The following is a 24,703-nucleotide window of genomic DNA, read 5'->3' on the forward strand; positions in this document are numbered from 1 at the left end:
GCAAGAAATGCGGCTGGCCGGGAAGGACTACAAGCCCCAGAGGTACCCCGCGAGGAGCATGCGCAGCAGCGCGCTCCCCTCGCGGAGCAGCTGGGACTGCAAATGGCACGTTGCTCGTATGGGGGTCAGTGGAGGGGAGGAGAGAAGTGAGCCTAGAGCGACCGCCCGCTGCTTCGCGCCTGTGGTGGGATGTTGCTCTCTTCGAAAGGTAGCGAATTATTTTTATTAGTATTATCCGGGGGGAGGGGGGACGGGACGTATGAGGTAGAGGAGTTGCTGCAGCTTCTTATTTCTCTTCTTCCCGCGTTTTGTGGCGTCTCGTGGGCCCAGTTTGGTGCGCGGGCTCCTCGTTCCTCTTATTTCTTCGAACGTCCTGCGCTGTTTTTTTCCAGAGGAGGAAACTCCCCTCCTCACGCTCTCCCTCCATGAAGGGAAAGCTGCAGGGATCGGGGCGGCCGGCGTTGTTCGGCTAGCTGAGAGAAAGCTGCGTCTCCCAGGTCGCCACACCCACCAGGTGCAACGCTAAATCCCGCTCGGTATCGACCGAGGCAATGGCTAATACCTCAGTGGCTTCGCTCCATGGTCGGGCAACGACCGCAGCCCTTAAGACTGTGGGTGAAAGGTCGCCGCGTTTGGATTGCCGGCGGGCGGGAGGGGGGGCAGTAAGGAGTGTATAAAACCACGCAGGGCGAAGAGAAAGTAAGGAAGGGACAGGTTTTTCCTTCCCCTCAGGGGTGCCAACTTGAATAAAATACAGTGATACCTCGGGTTAAGTACTTAATTCGTTCCTGAAACTGTTCTTAACCTGAAGCACCACTTTAGCTAATGGAGCCTCCTGCTGCTGCCGCGCCGCCGGAGCCCGATTTCTGTTCTTATCCTGAAGCAAAGTTCTTAAGCTGAAGCACTGTTTCTGGGTTAGTGTAGTGTGTAACCTGAAGCGCATGTAACCCGAGGTACCACTGTACTGCGGGGGGGGGGGAGTAGGTAAGCCCCGCCCCGCATAATCGATCACAAAACGTGGTGCACGCTCACACTTTGAACGGCAATGCCCCATCAACTTTGTGGGGCGGTCCCCTCAAACATTTTAATGGAGGGGGGTGCCGTAGGGATTTCGGCCCCTAGGAGTTGGTTCCTATGCTTCCCCTCCTAATACAGGGACCCAGGTTCATTGAATGAAGCCGGGGGTTGAGAGGTTCAGGCCGGGCACAAGAAAGGGCTTCCTCACCTAGCGCATAGTTAAAATGTACACTTTGGCGCCAGAAAGGTGTGGCGGGGACCCCCAGCTGAAATTACCTGAAAGAAATGTTTTGCGGCCAATTTGCGGGATGGGTTTGGTTTTCTGTTGTTGTTTTTAAAGGCCGGTGGTCATTATGCATTATGCAGCCTATGAAAGTGTTTGTAGTATGCCTCTTAAGTGATAAAACAAAAAAGTCATTGTGAAGCAAAGGAGCTTTTGAATTTATCAGGACTCTTTTTTCAAGCTGTATGTTAAACAAAACAACAACAAAAAGGCCTGAAGAAGACCAAGGAGATAATGTCAGACACTCTAGGAAGCAAATGGCACTAAATGACAGGCTTCCAAACAAATGTTCATAGACTCAGAATAATGGAATCCCATCCACCCCCCTAGCTCTCATAGCTCTGCTATATATGTCATCTAGCAGTTTGTTTTCTTTTGCATACTGTTGTGATCACTTCAAAAATGAGTGCTGCATTTCTAGTGAATTGTTTAAAATGCTTGTGGTAGCTCTTCAGAGGGTTTTATGTAGACTGGAAAATAATTAAGTCTTATTAACCTAGTATACAGTACTTGTCAGTCTGTGGCTCTGCCATCTGATATCACCCGAAGATTGACCTTGAGTGTGTAGAAGTAACAAAAGTAACACAGCTGCAGAGGTGGACTTGTGACTGTCAATCAAAACAATTATTCGTCAGTAAAACAGCGTAGTACTCAATTCACCAAACACCTCTTCGTCTATCTGGTGTGTAGAATAAGTAAGTGAAATAAGAGGGGGGAATTTTCCTAGAGTCCAGCTCTTCCCAACCAGGTTTACAAGTGGTCATTCTCATGTCCCTGTGCATACCTTTTTCTTTAGAAAGTGAGAGACCTGACATGAATTCATGTACTGTATTATGGATTATTATGGACCATCTGAAACCTCAGATGCTGAATATTTCTATATCTGTGCACAGTGAAGTAGGTGAAATCTCAAGGCCGCCTTGAGCACCAACTTCATTCTGGGAGTCTGGGAGGCTTCAGCACTGCTTCTGAGATCTAGTTGGCCAGGGAGCCTTGTATGGTTGAGCTATATCCAGCCTATTCCCAAATCAATTTTATAAATACTGTGCACCCTGGCCTTCAATAAATACTGTTAGCATTTTTTCTACAGTTTAGGTATTGGATGCCTTCAATGGGGTAAGCTATCTGTGTAGATCACCATCCCATCTTGTCCCTTAATGGTTAGCTGGTTGCTATACTATGTCAAATAATCAGCTGGAACAAAGTAGGATATCTCTGGCCTGGAGGCTTTTCCTAACTAGGTATCTCTAGTAAAAGGTAATGGTACCATCATATGCCAGATAAAAAATTTGTTCTACTGATCCTTGCTTCACTGGTTTTGAAATAGGTCCTCACTTTTATGTAGGTTCTACTCTAGCTGGAAGCTGAAGAATCCTTACACCGAATCAGTGGTCTGGTCCAGCGGCTTTGGCCTTTGAAGCATCAGATGTACAATGACTTGATCATGAGCCTAATCAAACAAGTGATAAACTTTTAAGGATAAAGGCATTGTCCCTGTGATAGACTTTCTGTTTTTAAGAGTATTGGGAAAAGGTAAGCAATTCCTTTTTCTGTGTGTGAATAACCTAGCAATATGATATTGGGGCTGAAATTTTTTTGGCTAAGAAGTGACCAAATATTTTGAGATGTTATTCTAGAAAGTTGTTGTTGTTGCTGCTGTTGTTGTTTAGTCGTGTCCGACTCTTCATGGCCCCATGGACCAGAGCACGTCAGGCACTCCTGTCTTCCACTGCCTCCCACAGTTTGGTCAAACTCATGCTGGTAGCTTCAAGAACACTGTCCAACCATCTCGTCCTCTGTTGTCCCTTCTCTTCTCATGAGGTGGCCAAAGTATTGGAGCCTCAGCTTCACAATCTGTCCTTCCAGTGAGCACTCAGGGCTGATTTCCTTAAGAATGGATAGGTTTGATCTTCTTGGGACTCTGAAGAGTCTCCTCCAGCACCATAATTCAAAAGCATCGATTCTTCGGCGACCAGCCTTCTTTATGGTCCGGCTCTCACTTCCATACATCACTACCGGGAAAACCATAGCTTTAACTATACGGACCTTTGTTGGCAAGGTGATGTCTCTGCTTTTTAAGATGCTGTCTAGGTTTGTCATTGCTTTTCTCCCAAGAAGCAGGCGTCTTTTAATTTCGTGACTGCTGTCACCATCTGCAGTGATCATGGAGCCCAAGAAAGTAAAACCTCTCACTGCCTCCATTTCTTCCCCTCTATTTGCCAGGAGGTGATGGGACCAGTGGCCATGATCTTCGTTTTTTTGATGTTGAGCTTCAAACCATATTTTGCGCTCTCCTCTTTCACCCTCATTAAAAGGTTCTTTAATTCCTCCTCACTTTCTGCCATCAAGGTTGTGTCATCTGCATATCTAAGGTTGTTGATATTTCTTCTGGCAATCTTAATTCTGGCTTGGGATTCATCCAGCCCAGCCTTTCGCATGATGAATTCTGCATATAAGTTAAATAAGCAGGGAGACAATATACAGCCTTGTCCTACTCCTTTCCCAATTTTGAACCAATCAGTTGTTCCATATCCAGTTCTAACTGTGGCTTCTTGTCCCACATAGAGATTTCTCAGGAGACAGATGAGGTGATCAGGCACTCCCATTTCTTTAAGAACTTGCCATAGTTTGCTGTGCTCGACACAGTCAAAGGCTTTTGCATAGTCAATGAAGCAGAAGTAGATGTCTTTCTGGAACTCTCTAGTTTTCTCCATAATCCAGCGCATGTTTGCAATTTGGTCTCTGGTTCCTTTGCCCCTTTGAAATCCAGCTTGCACTTCTGGGAGTTCTTGGTCCACATAGTGCTTAAGCCTGCCTTGAAGTATTTTAAGCATAACCTTGCTAGCGTGTGAAATGAGTGCAATTGTGCGGTCGTTGGAGCATTCTTTGGCACTGCCCTTCTTTGGAATTGGGATGTAGACTGATCTTCTCCAATCCTCTGGCCACTGCTGAGTTTTCCAAATTTGCTGGCATATTGAGTGTAGCACCTTAACAGCATCATCTTTAAAAATTTCAATAGTTCAGCTGGAATACCATCACTTCCCCTGGCCTTGTTATTAGCAGTGCTTTCTAAGGCCCATTTGACTTCACTCTCCAGGATGTCTGGCTCAAGGTCAGCAACCACACTACCTGGGGTGTACGAGACATCCATATCTTTCTGGTATAATTCATCTGTGAATTCTTGCCACCTCTTCTTGATGTCTTCAGTTTCTGTTAGGTCCTTACCACTTTTGTCCTTTATTATGGTAATCTTTGAACAAAATGTTCCTTTCATATCTCCAATTTTCTTGAACAGATCTCTGGTTTTCCTATTCTATTGTTCTCTATTTCTTTGCATTGCTCGTTTAAGAAGGCCTTCTTGTCTCTCCTTGCTATTTTTTTGAAATCTGCATTCAATTTCCTGTATCTTTCACTATCTCCCTCGCATTTTGCTTGCCTTCTCTCCCTCGCTATTTGTAAGGCCTCATTGGACAGCCACTTTGCTTTCTTGCATTTCTTTTTCATTGGGATGGTTTTTGTTGCTGCCTCCTGTATAATGTTACGAGCCTACATCCATAGTTCTTCAGGCACTCTGTCCACCAAATCTAAATCCTTAAACCTGTTGCTCACTTCCATTGTGTATTCATAAAGGATTTGATTTAGATTGTATCTTACTGGCCCAGTGCTTTTCCCTACTTTTTTCAGTTTAAGCTTGAATTTTGCTATAAGAAGCTGATGATCTGAGCCACAGTCAGCTCCAGGTCTTGTTTTTGCTGACTTTATAGAGCTTCTCCATCTTTGGCTGCAGAGAATAATCAATCTGATTTCGATGCTGCCCATCTGGTGATGTCCATCCATGTGTAGACTCGTCTCTTGTGTTGTTGGAAAAGAGTGTTTGTGATGACCAGCTTGTTCTCTTGGCAGAACTTTGCCCTGCTTCGTTTTGAACTCCAAGTCCAAACTTTCCAGTTGTTCCTTTTATCTCTTGGCTCCCTACTTTAGCATTCCAATCCCCTATAATGAGAAGAACATCTTCTTTGGTGTCATTTCTATAAGGTGTTGTAAGTCTTCATAGAATTGGCCAATTTCAGTTTCTTCAGCACCAGTAGTTGGTGCATAAACTTGGGTTACTGGGATGTTAAAAGGTCTGCCTTGGATTCGTATCAAGATCATTCTATCATTTTTGAGATTGCATCCCAGTACAGCTTTTGCCACTCTTTTATTGACTATAAGGGCCACTCCATTTCTTTTACGGGCTTCTTGGCCACAGTAGTAGATATGATGGTCATCCGAACTGAATTCACCCATTCCCATCCATTTTAGTTCACTGATACCCAGGATGTCAATATTTATTCTTGCCATCTCATTTTTGAGCACATCCAACTTACCAAGGTTCATGGTTCTTACATTCCAGGTTTCTATGCAATAATTTTCTTTACAGCATTGGACTTTCCTTTCACTTCCAGCCATATCCACAACTGAGCGTCCTTTCGGCTTTGGCCCAGCCGCTTCATCAGCTCTGAATCTACTTGTACTTGTCCTCCACTCTTCCTCAATAGCATGTTGAACACCTTCCGACCTGAGGGGCTCATCTTCCGGCGTCATAACTTTTATATGCCTGTTGTCTTTGTCCATGGAGTTTTCTTGGCAGGGATACTGGAGTGGCTTGCCAGTTCCTCCTCCAGGTGGATCACGTTTGGTCAAAACTCTCCACTATGACCTGTCCATCTTGGGTGGCCCTGCACGGCATAGCTCATAGCTTCTCTGAGTTATTCAAGCCCCTTCGCCACGGCAAGGCACTGATCCATGAAGGGGTGCTAGAAAGTGGTTGCTACTAATTCAGTAGTAAACTAAGGGTTTAATCACAATATTTATAGATAACGTGAATTCCCTATGGAATTTGTATTCATAATATGACTCAAAAATCTGCAGAACAAATTAAGTTAGTTTTGAGAGAAGTTATTAACCTGTTCCAACTCTTACTTGAGATGAAAGTTTACTCAGTTTTGATTTAGCATAAATTGATACCTGACCACTAGTGGCATTATTGCATACACATACAACACTAATAAAATCATAGTTGCAATGAATCATATTCTAGTTCAATTCATGCTCAGTACAGGACCTGCAATGCAGGATGCAACTACTACAGCATCTCTGGCAGATGGCTGAAATACATTCAGCTAAGGAGAGCCGCTCTTAAATTTAGCCAGTACATTAGCTCTTAGGCCTAATTTGTGTTTGTGTCACATTGTGAAACAGACAGCTCCAGCAAGTGAGTAAGACAGCACTTTATATTTAGCTTGGTTGTATAGGGAATAGGAAGTAAAAGAAAATTAAGGCAACTTGGCTACAGTGAATGGTATGAAAGTAACCAACATTTTTAAAATATGCTTAGAAAATGTGTGGGATGAGGATCTAAAATTTCTTTTTATTGGAATTGCTTTGCTGTTTGATCAATAGATATTCTAAGAGATATTTTTAGGAGCAGGGAATAAAGGGTAACAAAGGCTTACTGGTCAATTACAGTAAGTTTGCCACACTAGTTGTAATCTAAGGAAGGTGCAGTAGAGGGCAGACCGTAACTTCAAATCAGTCTATCTAATTCCTCATCTGAGACAACATTACTAAAGCGCTGATCTTCAACCCCAATAAAATAATAAATAGAAACAAATACTTGGCCTTTTGTGACTCTTGCATGCATGTATACATACATATATAAGTCACAGCTGAAAACTAAAAGACCTTCCAGAACTGTGTCTCATGTAGTTGGAGAAATTATTGTGAAAGCCATGGTATATGCATAGAAAAGTTTAGGCATATATTCTGGGATCTTTAGCTCTTAAAATGTTCAAGATTTAGTAGGCAGTTGCTGCTTTTATGATTATCAAAAGTGTGTTCCTCTGAACCAAAGCCATGTCACATTACATGTTTGTACATTTATGTTACAAGCATGCACACACATGAAATGGTGTACCGACCTCCCCGCTGCACCAAGGATTCCCTGTCCGAGCTGCTTCAGGTCGTGGCGGATGTTCTCCTGGAGACACCTAGTTTGGTTGTCCTAGGGGATTTTAACATCCACGCCGACACGACCTTACAAGGGGCCGCTCGGGACTTCGTGGAAAGCATGGCCTCCATGGGGCTGTCCCTGAATAAGTTGGGCCCAACTCATAGTCATGGACATGCCTTAGACCTGGTATTCACCTCTAGTGACGTGGGTGATCTGACACTAAGTAAAAGTGAAACCAAAGAAGTGCCATGGTCAGATCACTTCCTGGTGCAACTGGACTTCTCCGCGACCCTTCCCCTCTGCAGGGAGGTGGGACCAATTCGGATGGTCCGCCCCCGCCACTTAATGGATCCAAATGGTTTCCAGAGAGTGGTAGGGGATGCTTTATCCCATGTTGATGGCCTTTCAGCTGATTCCCTGGTGGCCCGCTGGAATGCGGAGTTAACCAGGGCTATCGACTGTCTGGCTCCGAAGCGCCCTCTCCGATTGCATGGAGCCCGGACAGCCCCGTGGTTTTCTTCGGAGCTGAGGGCGATGAAACAATCGCTGAGACGGCTAGAGCGTCGGTGGCAGAAAACTCACTCCGAATCTGACCGGACACAGGTTAGAGCTCAACGTCGAGCCTACCAAGTGGCGATAGCGACGGCGAAGAAGACTTTCTTCACCGCCTCTATTGCATCTGCAGAAAATAGTAGCAGGAGACTCTTTCAGGTGGTCCGCAATTTAACGGAACCACCTTTACCACCGGGGCCTTGTAAAGACCCCAAGATCTCCTGCAACGATTTTGCAAAGTTTTTTGCAGATAAAATCACTCATATTCGGAAGGAGCTAGACACCACCGTGGGAGCAGGGCCGGGGCGGGAGAGTGCTAGAGCCCTGTCTGGTCAAGTTGCATGGAATCAATTTCAATCCGTTACCCCCGAGGATGTGGACAGGCTGCTTGGACGCGTGAAACCAACCACCTGTCTCCTTGATCCTTGCCCATCCTGGCTAATAAAAGCAAGCCGGGAAGGGCTGGGCGATGGGCTCTGCGGGGTGGTGAATGCTTCCCTCTGTGAGGGAACATTCCCAGATCCGCTGAAAGAGGCGGTCATTAAACCGCTTCTTAAAAAACCATCTTTAGACCCGGCCAGTATGGCCAACTATCGCCCAGTCTCAAATCTTCCATTCTTGGGCAAGGTGATTGAGCGTGTGGTTGCTGAACAACTCCAGGCACGCCTGGAGGATGCGGACCATTTGGATCCCTTCCAATCAGGGTTCAGGCCTCATCATGGGACTGAAACTGCCTTGGTCGCACTGGTTGATGATCTCCGGCGAGCTAGGGACAAAGGTGAGAGTTGTTTCCTAGTTCTGCTGGATCTCTCAGCGGCCTTTGATACAATCGACCATAACATCCTTCTGGACCGTCTAGAGGGGTTGGGAGCTGGGGGCACTGTTATACAGTGGTTTCGCTCCTTCCTCCTGGGCCGTGTTCAGAAAGTGGTGGTGGGGGATGAGTGTTCAGACCCTTGGGCTCTCACTTGTGGGGTGCCTCAGGGTTCCGTCCTCTCCCCCATGCTTTTTAACATCTATATGAAGCCGCTGGGAGAGATCATCAGGAGGTTTGGACTGGGTGTCCATCAATATGCAGATGATACCCAGCTCTACCTTTCTTTCAAATCAGAACCAGTGAAGGCGGTGAAGGTCCTGTGTGAGTGCCTGGAGGCGGTTGGAGGATGGATGGCGGCTAATGGATTGAATTTGAATCCTGACAAGACAGAAGTACTGTTTTTGGGGGACAGGGGGCGGGCTGGTGTGGAGGACTCCCTGGTCCTGAATAGGGTAACTGTGCCCCTGAAGGACCAGGTGCGTAGCCTGGGAGTCATTTTGGACTCACAGCTGTCCATGGAGGCACAGGTCAATTCTGTATCCAGGGCAGCTGTCTACCAACTCCACCTGGTACGCAGGCTGTGACCCTACCTGCCCGCGGACTGTCTGGACAGAGTGGTGCATGCTCTAGTTATCTCCCGCTTGGACTACTGCAATGCGCTCTACGTGGGGCTACCTTTGAAGGTGACTCGGAAACTACAGCTAATCCAGAATGCGGCAGCTAGACTGGTGACTGGGGGCGGCCGCTGAGACCACATAACACCGGTCTTGAAAGACCTACATTGGCTCCCAGTACGTTTCCGAGCACAATTCAAAGTGCTGGTGTTGACCTTTAAAGCCCTAAACGGCTTCGGCCCAGTATACCTGAAGGAGCGTCTCCACCCCCATCGTTTTGCCCGGACACTGAGGTCCAGCGCCGAGGGCCTTCTGGCGGTTCCCTCATTACGAGAAGCGAAGCTACAGGGAACCAGGCAGAGGGCCTTTTCGGTGGTGGCGCCCGCCCTGTGGAATGCCCTCCCATTGGATGTCAAGTTGATGGACAACTACCTGACATTCAGAAGACATCTTAAGGCGGCCCTATTCAGGGAAGCTTTTAATGTATGATATTTTAGTGTTTTTGGTTTCTGTGGAAGCCGCCCAGAGTGGCTGGGGAAACCCACCCAGATGGGCAGGGTACAAATAATAAATTATTATTATTATTATTATTATTATTATTATCAAAAAGCATGAACATTGTGAACCCAGAAAAGAATGGCACCACTAGGTTAGCTGCATTTTAGTGAAATCAAGTCTGATTAAAGAGGCAGGCAGTTAAAGTTGACCTGGAAAATTTGATTTCTGGAGCAGCCATATTCTTGACGATTAAATGAGTGGGTTGTGAAGATAGAGTGGCCTTGGACCACACTTGCAAATTAGTCACTTGCTTGTGGTAAACTAAAAGTGCATTCAGGCAACTGGGTGTCTAGAATGGAAAATTCTGTCAACAACTTAGGACTCAGTTGTTTTCTAAAATCTCAGTTCAGTTTTTAAGTGCTTTACATTACAGAATGAGTGACAACCTAATTTCCAGCTATGTTTCCTTGCCATAAACCCATGCACCACCTCAGCAGTAGCAAGCACCCCCTGTCTTTCCACCCACAGCCCTGCCTGTGGTAGCTTTTTCATACCCCATTCTAGCTATTTCATTCTCCATGCTCTAGGAGAGAAGGAGAATTTACTTTGACTTTTGCAAAAAGTACTGCAGTATCTCAATTCTGCTTCATACAGAAACCCTATATAGCACAATTCAAAACTTCATTCAAAAAACGATGGTGAAGTCTTTGCTTGTTTTATTCCTTTTTTATTTACAGGTGCGGGGTTCATTACGTCACAAATTCTTGCTCCGTGACAAGTTCCCCAGGCTTATAGCTTGTTAAATGAAGTTCAAATTCCGCTTGTGAAGAAGGTTCGAAACAAAGCCTGGGGAACTTGTCGTGGAGCAAGGGGAAGTTGTGAAGTAACACACCCCACACCCGCAAATAAACAAGGAATCAAGCGAGCAAAGACTTCATGTTTTTTTTTAATGCAGTTTTGAATTGTGTTCTATAATACTTCATTTACCCCCCCCCTTTGTATAATTTCATACAAAAACCCAACGGGAAAGGAACAACTCTTGTCTTTTTCCTTTGTAAACACAGCCAAAATTTGCAGGCTGATGAATAATTGTACTAATATTAATTATCCTCTTTTGAGCAAACTTTTTACCATTGTGGTATAACAATGTAACAGTTGATTTCAGTGTATTACAGTAGCCTACAATGTATTTGTTATTAATTTTAACAGTTTTCCTTTCAACGTTTCTTAGGAGCTGTATATAACAGTATCTTCAATATGCTGTTGCCATCAACCAAAATGCAGAAACCATTTCAGCTGGTGTACAGGACATATTGGATGCCTTATCGCAGCTGTATCTTTCCATTCTTAAAAGGAAAAGCCTCCTTGCTTAATACTAGACAGAAAATGGTTTCCTTGGCGTTGAGCTCCCAGCACCAGTGTCTACATGCATCTGCTGCTGTTTGGGTTTCCAAAGAAAGGCAATTCTTGGGCATGGCATCATCCCAACTAGAAGACCATCGCAATAAAGAACTGGAAAGAGAAATTCATACCAAACCATCTGGTAAATTAGCCCAGAAAGACTCTGTAGAACCAAATTCTGTAGAGCTTGATCCCTTACAAGACAAATCTATTAGTCTCGTGCAGAGATTCAAGAGAACTTTTAAACAGTATGGCAAAGTTATGATTCCAGTGCATCTTTTGACTTCCAGCATCTGGTTTGGAATTTTTTACTATGCAGCTTTAAAGTAAGTGATGAACTCATAATCACTATATTTATTAGTCTTAAGCAAATCTTTACAGTAATGCGCCCAATCACTTATGCAGTGTATGAGATATATATATACACACACAAATATGCACACATATTTAAAAGCATATGTAGAATGTAATGGTCTATTCCAGTAATATTCCATCCAATTTCTTAATTTTTATCATGCATTTTGTTATGGTGGTCACCCAACTTGGATTAGGCTGCAACTCAGGTATGTGTCCCATATCACCAGTTGAGAACAAGATATTCTGTTGCACATAACATTCCAATATTTTAAAGAGTATGTATGTGTAAATCACTAATGCTTGTACTTCAGATGCACAATTTTCCTTCCAAAATGATGGGACTATCTGGGAAAGTACTCTAGAAGTTTTCTCTGTGTCATATTTTTGAAGTCTTTTTCTTTTTCTACATTTTCTATTCATTGTGAAGTCATGTACATTGCCGCTTTTGTTCTCTGGTACCTGGTTATAGAGCTCTGTACCTTGCACTTTGATTTCAGTATCAGAGATGAACTGAGCTTATAGACCATTCATACAGAAGTCCACTCCTTGTTTGCTTTCTTCATTTCAACAGCATAATTTAGGCTACAGAAGTCATTTTGATATTGCTATTGTTAAACAACTAAGTCTAAAACCCTTGAATATTCTATTGAAAATCAACCAGAAATCTGACAGTTGATCTTGATCTTCTGGTTTAAAGTATTACAACTGGGAATATCTTCTGAATATCTTCTTGACATGTTCCTCTTCATTGGCCATTAATGCTTGAATCTGCACTTTATACTGGTGCAATAAAAGTGTGATTGATTGCAATACAGTAAGCCCTCAACTTATACAGGAGTTACTTTCCGGGCATTGCGCCTGAAGCCAAAATTGGTTACAGTCAAAACCCATTGAATGCAATAGTGGGTGAGATTGCCCCCAACATGTCTGCCCCCTTTTATTTTTTAATGTTCAAGTGCATAAAGCTGAATGAGTGTTCAGTTAAATGTGCGTAGGTTGCAAGTGTACTGTATTTATTGTTAAATATAAAAATCTTTTATTCTGCAGTCTTGTCAGAATAAATGTTTATAAGGTTGTTAGTACTTTATTCATTTTAATCTCTTTCTTTCACAGAGGAATAAATGTTGTTCCTTTCCTCGAATTCATAGGGTTGCCTGAAAGCATTGTAAATATTCTAAAGCATTCTCAGAGTGGTAACGCGTTAACTGCCTATGCAATGTATAAGGTAAGTACTTGCAAAGATTTCTTAATTTCATCTGCAACCTTGTCCATAAAAATATTGATCATGTAATCGTATAATGAAGGGGCTACAGCCCACTGATTAACCCTGCAGTCTGTTATGACCAAGGCTGTGAACTTCTGAAATAAAAGTCACAGCTGTGAATAAATTTATTCAAAGTAGACCTTGCCACAAGAGCTCAGGGTAGGTAACAATCCTGTGGTTATGAAGAAGACAGATTCCAAGTCAACATTTTGGCAAAGGAAGGGAACAATTGGAAATACTATTTACAGGGCATCATGAGAGATTTAAATGTGGACATAAAGCATTTTAAGAGTTGTACGTATGAAATAAGTGGGTATTTCTAACAGTTTTCTGTAAACTGTACGTAATGTAGCTGAAGAACACCTTACTTTACCTGCTTGCCATTCTTTATTTTCTCTCTAAGTCCATCCTCTCTAGCAAAACGTGGTGTAAAATTTGACTCTTCACCATTGTCAAACACTTGTGTCACAGTAAGGAACGAAAGACCTCTCAGTTGTTGACGCATGTGGGTTTAGGCAATTATGGGATATTCTCTGCTTTGCTGTGTTGCTCCAGGCACCTTATTTACACTAACTTGTAATTCCAGACTTGCAAAAAGGCCAGTCATTTTGTTGTCCTTTAAGCTGCTAGCTATTTCCCCACTCTTGGCTGTGCTTTTTCATTTCTTATCACCTTGTTATAATGAAGAAAGCCTGTTGAACAGCAAAGTTGCTTGGCTGATTTTACATGTGCTTATTTATCTCTGTGTGTCGCTGCATGAAAGTGCTTTCATTTATCATCAGTGCAGCCAGGGATGAGGAACTTCCAGATGCTCAACTCTCTAAGTTGCATCTTTCCTGACCATTGGCCATGTTGGTTTGGGCTGATGGGAGTTGTAGTAGTTCTGGAGGGCAACATATTTTCCTTTCTGAGAAAGGCCATGCATGTTCTTCCTCTCCTCAGAATTAGAACCTGTAAGTTTTGGAGGCAATAGAAGATCAGTCCTTCCATTAGCGTGTCACCATGGAAATACAACGCAGCACTAATGGTGTTGGTTTGTCCTTTTTGCATTTATTTGTAAGACCAGTTGAATGCATTAAAAGGAGTGCTTGTGAACCAATGAGACACTAGCTTAAACCATGATACTGGTGAACTTTTGAGTGGCAAGGCACTTCCTCCATTTCCCATATGTTAAATGGGAATAATAATGCCATACCTCGGCAGATTTGTTCTGAGAATGAACAAGATGAAAGTGCTAGATATATGGTATCAATATTAAGTAGGGAGTTGTTCTCCCACCGATTCACATGTCTTAGATATTTCTCTTGTCTGTTCAATGAGAGTCTGACTTGTGTTCTCAGTTGCTAAGGAGACTATAATTGATTAGATTTTTTTCTTTTCTTTCTATTGGAAGCCCTACTGCTATTAAAATGAATATGACCAAGTCCAGTAAGAATGAGATCTAAAAATCCCACTACTTCTTTCACACCCAAGAGTTTAGGTTTTAATCTATTTTGTTGCTGTTTTTCATGAAGTGATTTTAAGATGCATCTAAGGATACAATACAAAGGGTGAAGATCTAACCCTAGATCTGTTGAAATGAGAGATGTGGCAGATCGCTGGTTTAGCCAGCAGGCTCTGTGCTCAGCCTGGTTATGCCTAGGACCCTCGTATCTACGGGACCGCCTCTCCTGGTATGCCCCACAGAGGAACTTACGGTCCTCTAATAAAAACATCTTGAAGGTCCCAGGCCACAGAGAGGTTAGGCTGGCCTCAACTAGAGCCAGGGCTTTTTCGGCTGCGGCTCCAACCTGGTGGAACGCTCTGTCACAAGAGACAAGGGCCCTGCGGGACTTGACATCTTTCCGCAGGGCCTGCAAGACAGAGCTGTTCCACCAGGCCTTTGGTTAGGGCACAGCCTGACTCCCTCCTTCAGCAATCTTTACAATACTTTAGTTTATGGTTGCCATTAATTTTGATTTTAATTAATTCTTATGATGTTTTTATATTGTTGCACTTTTTTAGTGTTGTTAGCCGCCCTGAGCCCGGCTTCGGCTGGGGAGGGCGGGATATAAATAAAAATTTATTATTATTATTATTATTATTAAGTCCCCAATCATTAATCCTGGCTTAGTGCCGAGCCCAGACTGACATAAACCTTGGAAAATGGGCAGGGAGGTGAGACCCAGGGAGAGTGAACTTAATGCGGGATCCTAACTCTATTCTGTTTGCTCATGTAACCTGGCAACATGGTGGAATTTATGCTTGTTTCCCCTCTGCTGGTCTTAGGCTGGTTTAACCAGCAGTAGCCTTGCTCCTGAATGGAGTTTGGATCTCTCTTCCCATACGTAGCACTAAGGCAGGAATTGCCAGTTTTTCCAGAATTGAAGAACAATATTGGATATTATTTTACCTTCTCAAAAAGAATAAATGTGGGATTTTTTGTCTTTTAGTTTTTGTTCTCTCAATTTGAATTTTAACAACAGCTTTGTTTTGTTGCATGGATACTGAATTGCTTTAATTGCTTTCCTCTCTCAATAGAATTTGCTGTGCTCTGTCTTAATGCTTTTTATTTTTCTTTCACCTGCATTTCTCACGTCATGCCACTGGCTAGCCTTTTATTAAGATCTCTGAGCTTTAATTCTACTGCCAGGTGCTAAATATTTTCCAATAAGACACTATCAAGTAAAGTGAGAGCTTTTTCTGATGCAAGAGGCAGAAAGCATTTATAAGTAGATACAAAACTGCCAAACCATCAGCTTTCATTGAAGTAGGAATTAGTATATGTCCTCCCACTTATTTCCTGATGATATGTCATTATGTGGAACTCAAAACTGGGAACAAAGATTTGGGTGGGAGTAAAGAGCGAGCACAGAGGGTACAAGATTAGAAAGGACAATCAAAAGCATATAAAGGTCTTGTTTAGTCCTTACATAGATAACATAATCTTCATGCTTTGAAAATGTATTCTTTGAAAAAGCTTCACACTCCATTGGAGTCACTCTTCAAGATTAAACCTGTACAGTCGTACCTCGGCTCCCGAATGCCTTGGGAGTCGAACGTTTTGGCTCCCAAACAATCGAAAACCAGAAGTGATTGTTCCGGTTTTGAACATTCTTTTGTAAGCCAAACATCTGTTGTTGTTGTTTTTAAAGATATTTATTAAAAGTTTAATAGTTACAGAAAAAAGAAAGAAGAAACAATAAAAAGTTCACAATACATCAAAAATAAAACAAAAAACAATGCAGCAAAACAACAAAAAAAGCAAAAACAAAACATTTAAAAAACACATCCAATATCTCTATATCTCTACCTTTCTTTTACTTGTATCATCGACCTCCTCACACCTCCCTTTTTTGTATTCTTGTTCAATTAGCTATTTCAGCAAATCCTTTCCATCTTTCTTAATTTTTGTTCTATAATTTATCTTAACACAATCTAACCTTAAATTTCCACTTTGACCCATTAACAAACTATCTTTACTTAATTCTTTATAACATTTCTGCTAAAGCCATATAACTTCATTCCAGCATCCTTCTAACATTCATTAATTTTACAATATTTCTGTAAATAAACTTTAAATTTTTTCCAATCTTCTTCCACCGACTCTTCTCCCTGGTCTCGGATTCTGCCAGTCATTTCCGCCAACTCCATGTAGTCCATCAGCTTCATCTGCCATTCTTCCCGGGTGGGTAGATCTTGTGTCTTCCAGTACTTTACAATTATTCTTGCTGCTGTTGTAGCATACATAAAGAAAGTTCTATCCTTCTTTGGCACCAATTGGCCGACCATGCCCAGGAGAAAGGCCTCTGGTTTCTTCAGGAAGGTATATTTAAATACCATTTTCATTTCATTATAAATCGTCTCCCAGAAGTTCTTGATCCTTGGGCATGTCCATCAAAGGTGAAAGAATGTACCTTCAGTCTCATTACATTTCCAGCATTTATTATCAGGCAAATGGTAGATTTTTGCAAGCTTGACTGGTGTTATGTACCGTATTTTTCGCCCCATAAGACGCACTTTTCCCCCTCCAAAAATGAAGGGGAAATCGGGGTGCGTCTTATGGGGCGAATGCCTGCAAGCCTCGCGCGCCCGGCAGGAGGTCCCACCGGGTGCGCGAGGCTTGGGGCGGCAGCCTGTCGCCCGAAGCACGGGGAGCCCTGGGAGGGCTCCCCCTGCTTCGGGCGAGTGTCTGCAAGCCTCGCGCACCCGGCAGGAGGTCCCACCGGGTGCGCGAGGCTTGGGGCGGCAGCCTGTCGCCCGAAGCACGGGGAGCCCTGGGAGGGCTCCCCCTGCATCGGGCGAGTGTCTGCAAGCCTCGCGCACCCGGCAGGAGGTCCCTCCGGGTGCGCGAGGCTTGGGGCGGCAGCGGACTGCTTGCGCGCACCTAGAAGCTTGGAGCGCGCTGAGCTCAGCACGCCCCAAGCTCCTGGTGTAGCGCAGCGATCCGCTAGCCCTGGGAGAGCCCCGCGCCTCTCCCAAGGCTAGCAGACTGCTTGCGCGCACCTAGAAGCTTGGGGCGCGCTGAGCTCAGCACGCCCCAAGCTCCTGGTGTAGCGCAGCGATCCGCTAGCCCTGGGAGAGCCCCGCGGCTCTCCCAAGGCTAGCGGACTGCTTGCGCGCACGCAGAAGCTTGGGGCGCGCTGAGCTCAGCATGCCCCAAGCTCTTGGTGTAGCGCAGCGATCCGCTAGCCCTGGGAGAGCCCCGCGGCTCTCCCAAGGCTAGCGGACTGCTTGCGCGCACGCAGAAGCTTGGGGCACGCTGAGCTCAGCACGCCCCAAGCTTCTGGTGTAGCGCAGACTGCTTCTGGATTAGCACAGGGGTCCGCTAGCCCTGGGAGAGGCGCCCGGCTCTCCCACGCTAGCGGAGACCTTGCCGGCACGCAGAAGCTTGGGGCGTGCTGAGCTCCGCACGCCCCAAGCTCCTGGTGTAGTGGAGCGCACCTGGGGGGGAAATAAAATTTTTTTCCTTTATTTCCCCCCAAAAAAACTAGGTGCGTCTTATGGGGCGAAAAATACGGTACCACCTATAAATCATTTTCATTAAATTCTCTCTTAAGGCATTACATGCTGTAAACTTCATACCTGTGGTCCATAACTGTTCCCAGTCAGCCATCATAATGTTATGTCCAACATCTTGTGCCCATTTAATCATAGCAGATTTCACCGTTTCATCCTGAGTATTCCATTTCAATAGCAAGTTATACATTCTTGACAGATTCTTAACTTTAGGGTCTAACAATTCTGTTTCCAGTTTTGATTTTTCCACCTGGAAGCCTAGTTTTTTTATCCAAATTATATGCCTCCATTATTTGATAATAGTGGAGCCAATCTCGCACTCTGTTTTTTAATTTTTCAAAACTCTGCAGTTTTAATCTGTCTCCCTCTTGTTCCAGAATTTCCCAATACTTCGGCCATTTGGCCTCCATGTTGAGTTTTTTCTGAGCCTTTGCTTCCATTGGTGACAACCATCTCGGGGTTTTATTTTCTAACAAGTCTTTATATCTTATCCAGACATTAAACAGTGCTTTCCTGACAATATGGTTTTTAAACGCTTTGTGTGCTTTAACCTTATCATACCACAGATATTGTTAAAACCTTCCAAATCCAACACATGTGTTTTCAAGAAGCATCCATTCTCTCAGCCAACAAAAAGCGGCTGATTCATAATAAAGTTTAAGGTCTGGTAGGGCAAATCCACCTCTTTCTTTAGCATCAGTTAATATCTTAAATTTTATACGAGGCTTCTTGTCCTGCCAGACAAATCTAGAGATATCTCTCTGCCACTTCTTGAAGCAGTCCATTTTGTCCAAAATTTGCAATGTTTGAAACAAAAGCCAAACATCTGACGGTGCTTCCATGGCTTCATATTGGCTGCAGGAGATTCCTGCAGCCAATCAGAAACCGCACTTTGGAAGTCGAACGTTTTGGAAGTTGAACAGATTTCTGGAACGGATTCTATTCAACTTCCAAGGTACGACTGTATTGCATTGCCACACTATAGCATAGCTAACTTTCAAAGCAAGATTCCATTTTTTCTTAAGCAGGGCTTTGCAACTGTCAACCTTCAGAAACTTTAAGAAAAGCACAGTAATGCAGACAGAACTTAATGAGCTTAGTAACTTTTGTGACATATCTTCTGGATATTATCAGTCATTTATTGTCCATCATCTCAAGTATATAATACTGGAGAATTCATCCTTTTGCTGTAGAAGGCTGCAGTCATAAGTCCTTCAAGCAGACATACGATTGGATGCTAAATAACTTTGCACAGAACTAGGAAAGTTTACTTCTGCAAATTCTGATGCAAGCTGACCTGTTCAACAATATTTGGCCTGATGTGCAGATGGGAAATTAACCTCTGGATTTTACATGTCTCTAAATATTGTAATATGGTTCTCAGCTGAAAAAATATATTTAAATGCATATTTTAGGATGAAATAGGTTTAGGAAATAAGCACACTAAAATAAAAGCATGTTTACATATATATTTTTGATCAGAATAAGTATTTAAATATGAATTTTCATGCAGGTTTTTAAAGTTGCAGATGTATGCTGAAACAGGACAGGATAGACTTCTCAATGAGCATGTGCAAAATTGAAGAGAGACAGAAATAGACTGATCAATCCCTAAACAACTTCAGTTAGTAACGTATAGAGGATGTGGCAGAAGGTTAATAAGCCCACAATATATGTCTGATTTATTGCCCTCTCCTTAAAATACCTACCATAACAGAGTAATGCAGCATTGTTTCAATAAGGAATGAAAAGGTACCCTGACCACTGTCTAGCCTTCACATGCTCATGTTATCCTAAAGATACTTCAACCTAATTGTCAGTTTCTATGATATTGAATAACTGCTGCCTTACCATGTAAAGCTTGTTGTGACTTGCACACTAATCCTATTTCCTAGTGCTTCACTTCTAAAGGATCAGGTTTAAGGGTCTGGAGGGGGCATGATCTAACTATATTGTTGCTAGCAACCATTGCTAGTTCAGCAGCATCCTCACTGCTGCTGCAGTATTTGTCAGCTCCTGTCAGGCAGCGATACTTACTTATACAAGGGAAGATATAAAAAGACTGCCCCATACCTCGTGTTCATTTAGCCACTGGAAGGTATACTGAAGCTTGGGAAAACTCGCACATATCTTTTCAGATAGTAGGAAACTGGGATGGCAGAGAGAGTTTTCCTGCCAGGGTAAGGATGATGCTTTAGCTTAAGAGGTACGAGTAGTTTGTGTGCTGCTGCAGCTAACAATGATAGACCTGTCAGGAATTTTGCCTGGTAAGAGGAATTTGCCGTTGAAGTTATACATGTATGTGTATTTCCCTCCCTCTTATTGACAAGATTGCAACTCCGGCCAGATACACAGTGACTTTAGGAGGGACATCTATCACTGTAAAGTACCTTCGTAAGCAAGGCTACATGTCCACACCACCTCTAGTCAAGGACTACATTCAGGATCGAATGGAAGAAACGAAAGAGCGACTATCGGGGAAAATGGAGGAAACCAGAGACATGATTAGTGGCAAAATGGAAGAAACGAAAGAGAGGCTGACTGGGAAGATGGAAGAAACAAAAGAGAGGATAACAGAAAAGATACAAGAAACAAAAGATAAGGTTTCATTTATAAAAAAGAAAGAATAGGAAATTGGTGGCAAAACCAAAGCATTCGTAACTCTTTAGCAAATGTGGAATGTATACACTTGCTGCTTTTTGTTTCTGCTTGTTTTAGATGTTTTGGGCTGATTAGAAAGTGCCAGTGATTTGAAAACTAAAAGAATAACATCTAAGGCTCACACCCAACTTTAAACAATTATTGCAATATTTTCAAGTGTTATGATTTGGGACCATAGCTAGGTCCCAAAGTGGGGTTCTGTGGTCTGCGAATTATGACCAACAGTCTTGTCTGGATCTTTGTGGAGAAAGAACAAAGTTATCTAAACATCTGATTTGAGCTGACCTCTTTGCCACTGTTAAGTATCTTGGAAGCAATGTATGAGAATGTTTGGGTCATGTACACAAACGTATTTTGGAGATGGTGTCAATATTTGTAAATCATTTAATCATAATATTCTTAAAAGATCAGGTAATTATAAAATATGTATTACTGATATATTCTTATAAACAGTTTACTGAATGGTGTATGAGAGAGACTGTAAAATGATACTAAACTTAATTGTATATTTCAAATGTGCAATTGGATTGATTATTCCACGGTTAGACTAAAAATGTCATGCCATCATTAAAAGTTTTGAAAATGGAGAAGATAAACCTACCTCTGCATATGAAGTCATTTACATTTTCATCTTTGTGTTTAGAGTAAAGACTGATAGATACTGCTGCCTTTTACATTGAAGAATCCTAAAAAAATTTCCACAAAACTTCAGCATTACTATACTGTTGAGTACTATGGAGTAATCTAAAATTTACAGGAGTGATTTTTATGATTCCCATGTTGTTGTCATTTTCTGTGGTAGTCAGTTAAGTTTTACTCAGAGTAGACCCATTGAAATTAATGGCCCTGGCTTAGCCTTGTTCATTGGTTTAAGTGGATCATCTCTGAGTTCATTGAATGCCATCCAAAGTTACCTGTTCTGTCTGAAGCATAACATGGCATTTCAGTTCTCCTATGGTTTTGTTTTTTAAAGCGCTTATAAGCTGGAATATAAAGGAGTACTGCATTGGAGTGGGAGATCCAGAAACTCATGGTGCACCCTTTCAACCTCTTGTGTATGCATACCACTGCTTGTGCTGTGACTGGAGGGGAAAGGAGCCAGTGATAGGAGGATTGCACCCAAAGCAGCAAACATTTTTTGCAATCTGGTTACCTTTAAGCTGTATGAAGGAAGATATGTATTTGTCTGTCTATTTCTAGACTTGCTTCTTTTATTTCTGTCAAGTTACCAGAAAGCATCTGTAGAGTTAATTTCATAAAGGCCCTCTTTCAGAGACAGTGTAAGAGAGATTCTGCGAGATTGATGGCAGTCCAGGAGGCATCTGCAAAGTCCATTGCTACTGATTTAAGGAATTGTTTTCTTTAATGTTTCAAGTATAAAAGGGAAGCACTTACCAACAAACCATCTTGTGCAGAGCAATTAAGACTTTTGAGAGTTACACTATTGCAGGGTGAGTCCTTTAAAAGAGGCCCCGTGGATACAGAGTACCCATGTTCCACGGGGCCTCTTTTAAAAGACTCATCCTGTATAAGAGTTCAAAGACAGTATTGTACAATGGTATAAATTGCTCCCCTCTTTACATGGTCAGTTTTCAATGGTGAGGCTGAACTTACTGCCACTTGTGTGTCCCAGACTGAGTTTGTTGAATCAATCTTCCAAGTGCTCACCATGCCTTTTTTCTTCCAAGGCAGTGTGTTTCCTTTGGTCCCAATTGTGCAGGATGAGCACCACTTGACACTGCATGTTCATCCTGGCATTACTGTATTAGTTCAACTGAACTATCCAAAATACCCCTGATATGAATTTTTCTCCTTTCTCTCATCACATGGAAGATGAATTGCCAGTGTCATTCTGGCAGCTGGCAATGAGGATTTTCTGTGTACAGCAGGAAGAAAAATATGTGATAAAATAGGTAGTTGTATCCACCAACAGCTGTAATGCTTTTATAAGCATGCTTTGTGAATGGGACTCGATGCACGAGAGAGAAGACATTGGCAGTTGGCTTTTTGTCTTCCCTTTGTCTTTCTTGTATCTTTTAATTGAGTGAAAGGATTCTGGGAGAAAATGGCTATGGATAATGGCTATATTTAAAAAGGTGGAGGTCAATATGGCATGAACATTTGCCACGCCAATTATAATTGCTTTAACTGTAGGTGTCAAACTGGGACCTCCCCTGTTGCAGAGATTTGAATCAGCAGCCATTTTCACAAAGTTTCTTAGCATATGTAATAAAGCTGAAAATAACAAAAGCAACATGAAAAGCAAGGCACGTGGCCAGCATCGGGAGACGCAGGGAACTGTGACCATGGTTGTGCCCCCATATATTTGTGTCAAAAATAAGCAGCTCTAAAATAAGCAACCCTAATGCAAGTCTGAATTCAAAGTGGGCACCTGCTTATTAATGAGATATTGTTTACCTGGCCTTGTACCCTGGTATGTATTGGTTTGCTTTTTCCTAGGTAGATGTGCGGATCTTGCTAGAGGAAAGCCCCAAAGGTTGATACTTAGAACAGCATACTTCAGAAAGCAGCACTGAGGTCATGAGGTCATCACAATGTGCAAGGACAGCATAGTCAAAAATAAGAGCCATGGCTGGAAGTGAAGTACCACCATGGCCTTAAGCGCAATATTTATTTTATTTTTCAACAAAGAGCATGTTGGAGAGTTATGCTGTCAGATGTCAATTGCATGGATGTTAGCTTTCACTCTAGTACAGACCTGGCCACTTTTACCTTTGCATATATAATACAAATAAAATAGTACAGGGGGAAATAGAGGGCTGCAGCCTAGAAATCTATTTCTGAACGACTTTCCCTTGCTTGTCTCTGTACTTTTAAGCCAAGTTTAAAAGAATATATTCTGGTTTATTGTCAGTCTATTAAGAATGAAACAATTCCATCCTCTTTCTTGAAATAAAATTTGTGTTTTGTTGTAGTGATAACACCTAGGGCTTAAAAATAATATTGGGGTGGGATGTCACGCTGGTGTAAATGGAAGCAGTATCTGCATGCTGCTGCTGTGCTTGATCCTTCATTTCAGTGTGACTTTCCCTGGCTCTCTGCGCCAGCCACACTGAAGGAAGATGGCAAAGCCACAATATTTGGTGAAATGTTGTTTCATGCACTATCCAATTTATTCCTTGACAAGTTTGCCTTTTTCTTATATCCACTGTAGATGGATCTTGCTGGAATAAATTTTGCAAAGTACCATTATTAAAGTACTCATGGCACATCATTACTGTCTGTGCGTTCTTCTTGTGTCACTGGCTGAGAGGATCTGTAAATTATAACTCCCTTTTACCGTCCTCCAATATGCTTCAAACATTATGCTGATAGAGATATAAGTTGTGTGTAGTGTGTGTTTTTGAAAAGCAATTATCTTTTAATTTTTTTCATAACTTTTGTATCCTTACTGTGGAAATAATTGTGCTGAGACTTTTGCTTGGAGTTTGCAGAGATGTTATTCTAATTTTCCCTAAGCGCTAATGATACTCTTCTGAAAAATAAACTTTTGCTTGTGAAATGGTTGTAATATTAAATTGCATCACAACCATTATCCACTTGGTCCCTAATAACTAGTTTGCTGTTACAAATTTTCCTTTGAACTGTTTTCTTTACCACTGTAATTATCTTTGCAACTCCCATCCAAAAGAGAAAACAGACAAATGGAGAAAGCTCCACTGGACCCAAGCCATTTCCTTCAAACACCTTGTGGCCTCGTGTATTCTATATGAATTACATAATTCAATATGGGGGGAGGGAACTTGCTTCATAGCAGGAGCGCCAAACATTATGGCTTTTCATTCATTCTTTGGTGAAAGGGTTCTGTTTTAATACTTCAGTTAAGCACAAATCCATAATATTTCCCTCCAAATAACTGGTACTAATTCCAACAAATTTCTCCAGAAAAGTATGGATCAGACTGTGCTATGTTATCTTCTTAGTTGAATCAAAACATCCTGCATAAAACGTAATGTGAAGGCATCTTTAGTGAAATAAATTTCTCAGCTGCTGGTGCCAGCAGTGATTCAACTGAAGAGAGCATTATCAAGACTTGTTTTGTACAAATATCATGAAGTGTTTCCTGGCATATACCAAAGTAATCAATACAAGTTCAACCAGCAGAGCAATCCTAATGTGGTAGGGGCTGGTGTAGCAGCAGACCTCCTTTTCCACGCAGAGAGTAGGACACCTGCAGGATCCAAAAGTCCTTCAGCCATCTTTTCTTGGAGCCTAGTCTTGTTCCTTT

General features: G+C 42.5%; 1 protein-coding gene across 1 annotated transcript; it reads left to right on the forward strand.

The window, feature by feature from the left end:
* The first annotated feature begins 56 nt into the window (after positions 1–56).
* FAM210A (family with sequence similarity 210 member A) lies at positions 57–23,689 on the forward strand. Its single transcript, XM_082235212.1, has 6 exons — positions 57–208; positions 2,646–2,833; positions 11,005–11,500; positions 12,645–12,756; positions 20,124–21,509; positions 23,630–23,689. Exons 3-5 carry the CDS (start codon positions 11,031–11,033, stop codon positions 20,421–20,423), a joined length of 882 nt encoding a protein of 293 aa, XP_082091338.1. The 5' UTR covers positions 57–208; positions 2,646–2,833; positions 11,005–11,030; the 3' UTR covers positions 20,424–21,509; positions 23,630–23,689.
* The last annotated feature ends 1,014 nt before the right edge of the window (positions 23,690–24,703 follow it).

The sequence above is a fragment of the Podarcis vaucheri genome, assembly GCF_965113315.1.
Source record: "Podarcis vaucheri genome assembly, chromosome: 8".
Taxonomy (NCBI): Eukaryota; Metazoa; Chordata; class Lepidosauria; order Squamata; family Lacertidae; genus Podarcis; species Podarcis vaucheri.

What these genes read in the sequence shown, in the direction of transcription:
- FAM210A (XM_082235212.1), top strand. Translation starts at nt 11,031, where the DNA reads ATGCTGTTGCCATCAACCAAAATGCAGAAACCATTTCAGCTGGTGTAC. An exon ending in TTTTACTATGCAGCTTTAAA is followed by an intron (nt 11,501 to 12,644) that starts GTAAGTGATGAA and finishes TTTCTTTCACAG; the next exon opens with AGGAATAAATGTTGTTCCTT. An exon ending in CTGCCTATGCAATGTATAAG is followed by an intron (nt 12,757 to 20,123) that starts GTAAGTACTTGC and finishes CTTATTGACAAG; the next exon opens with ATTGCAACTCCGGCCAGATA.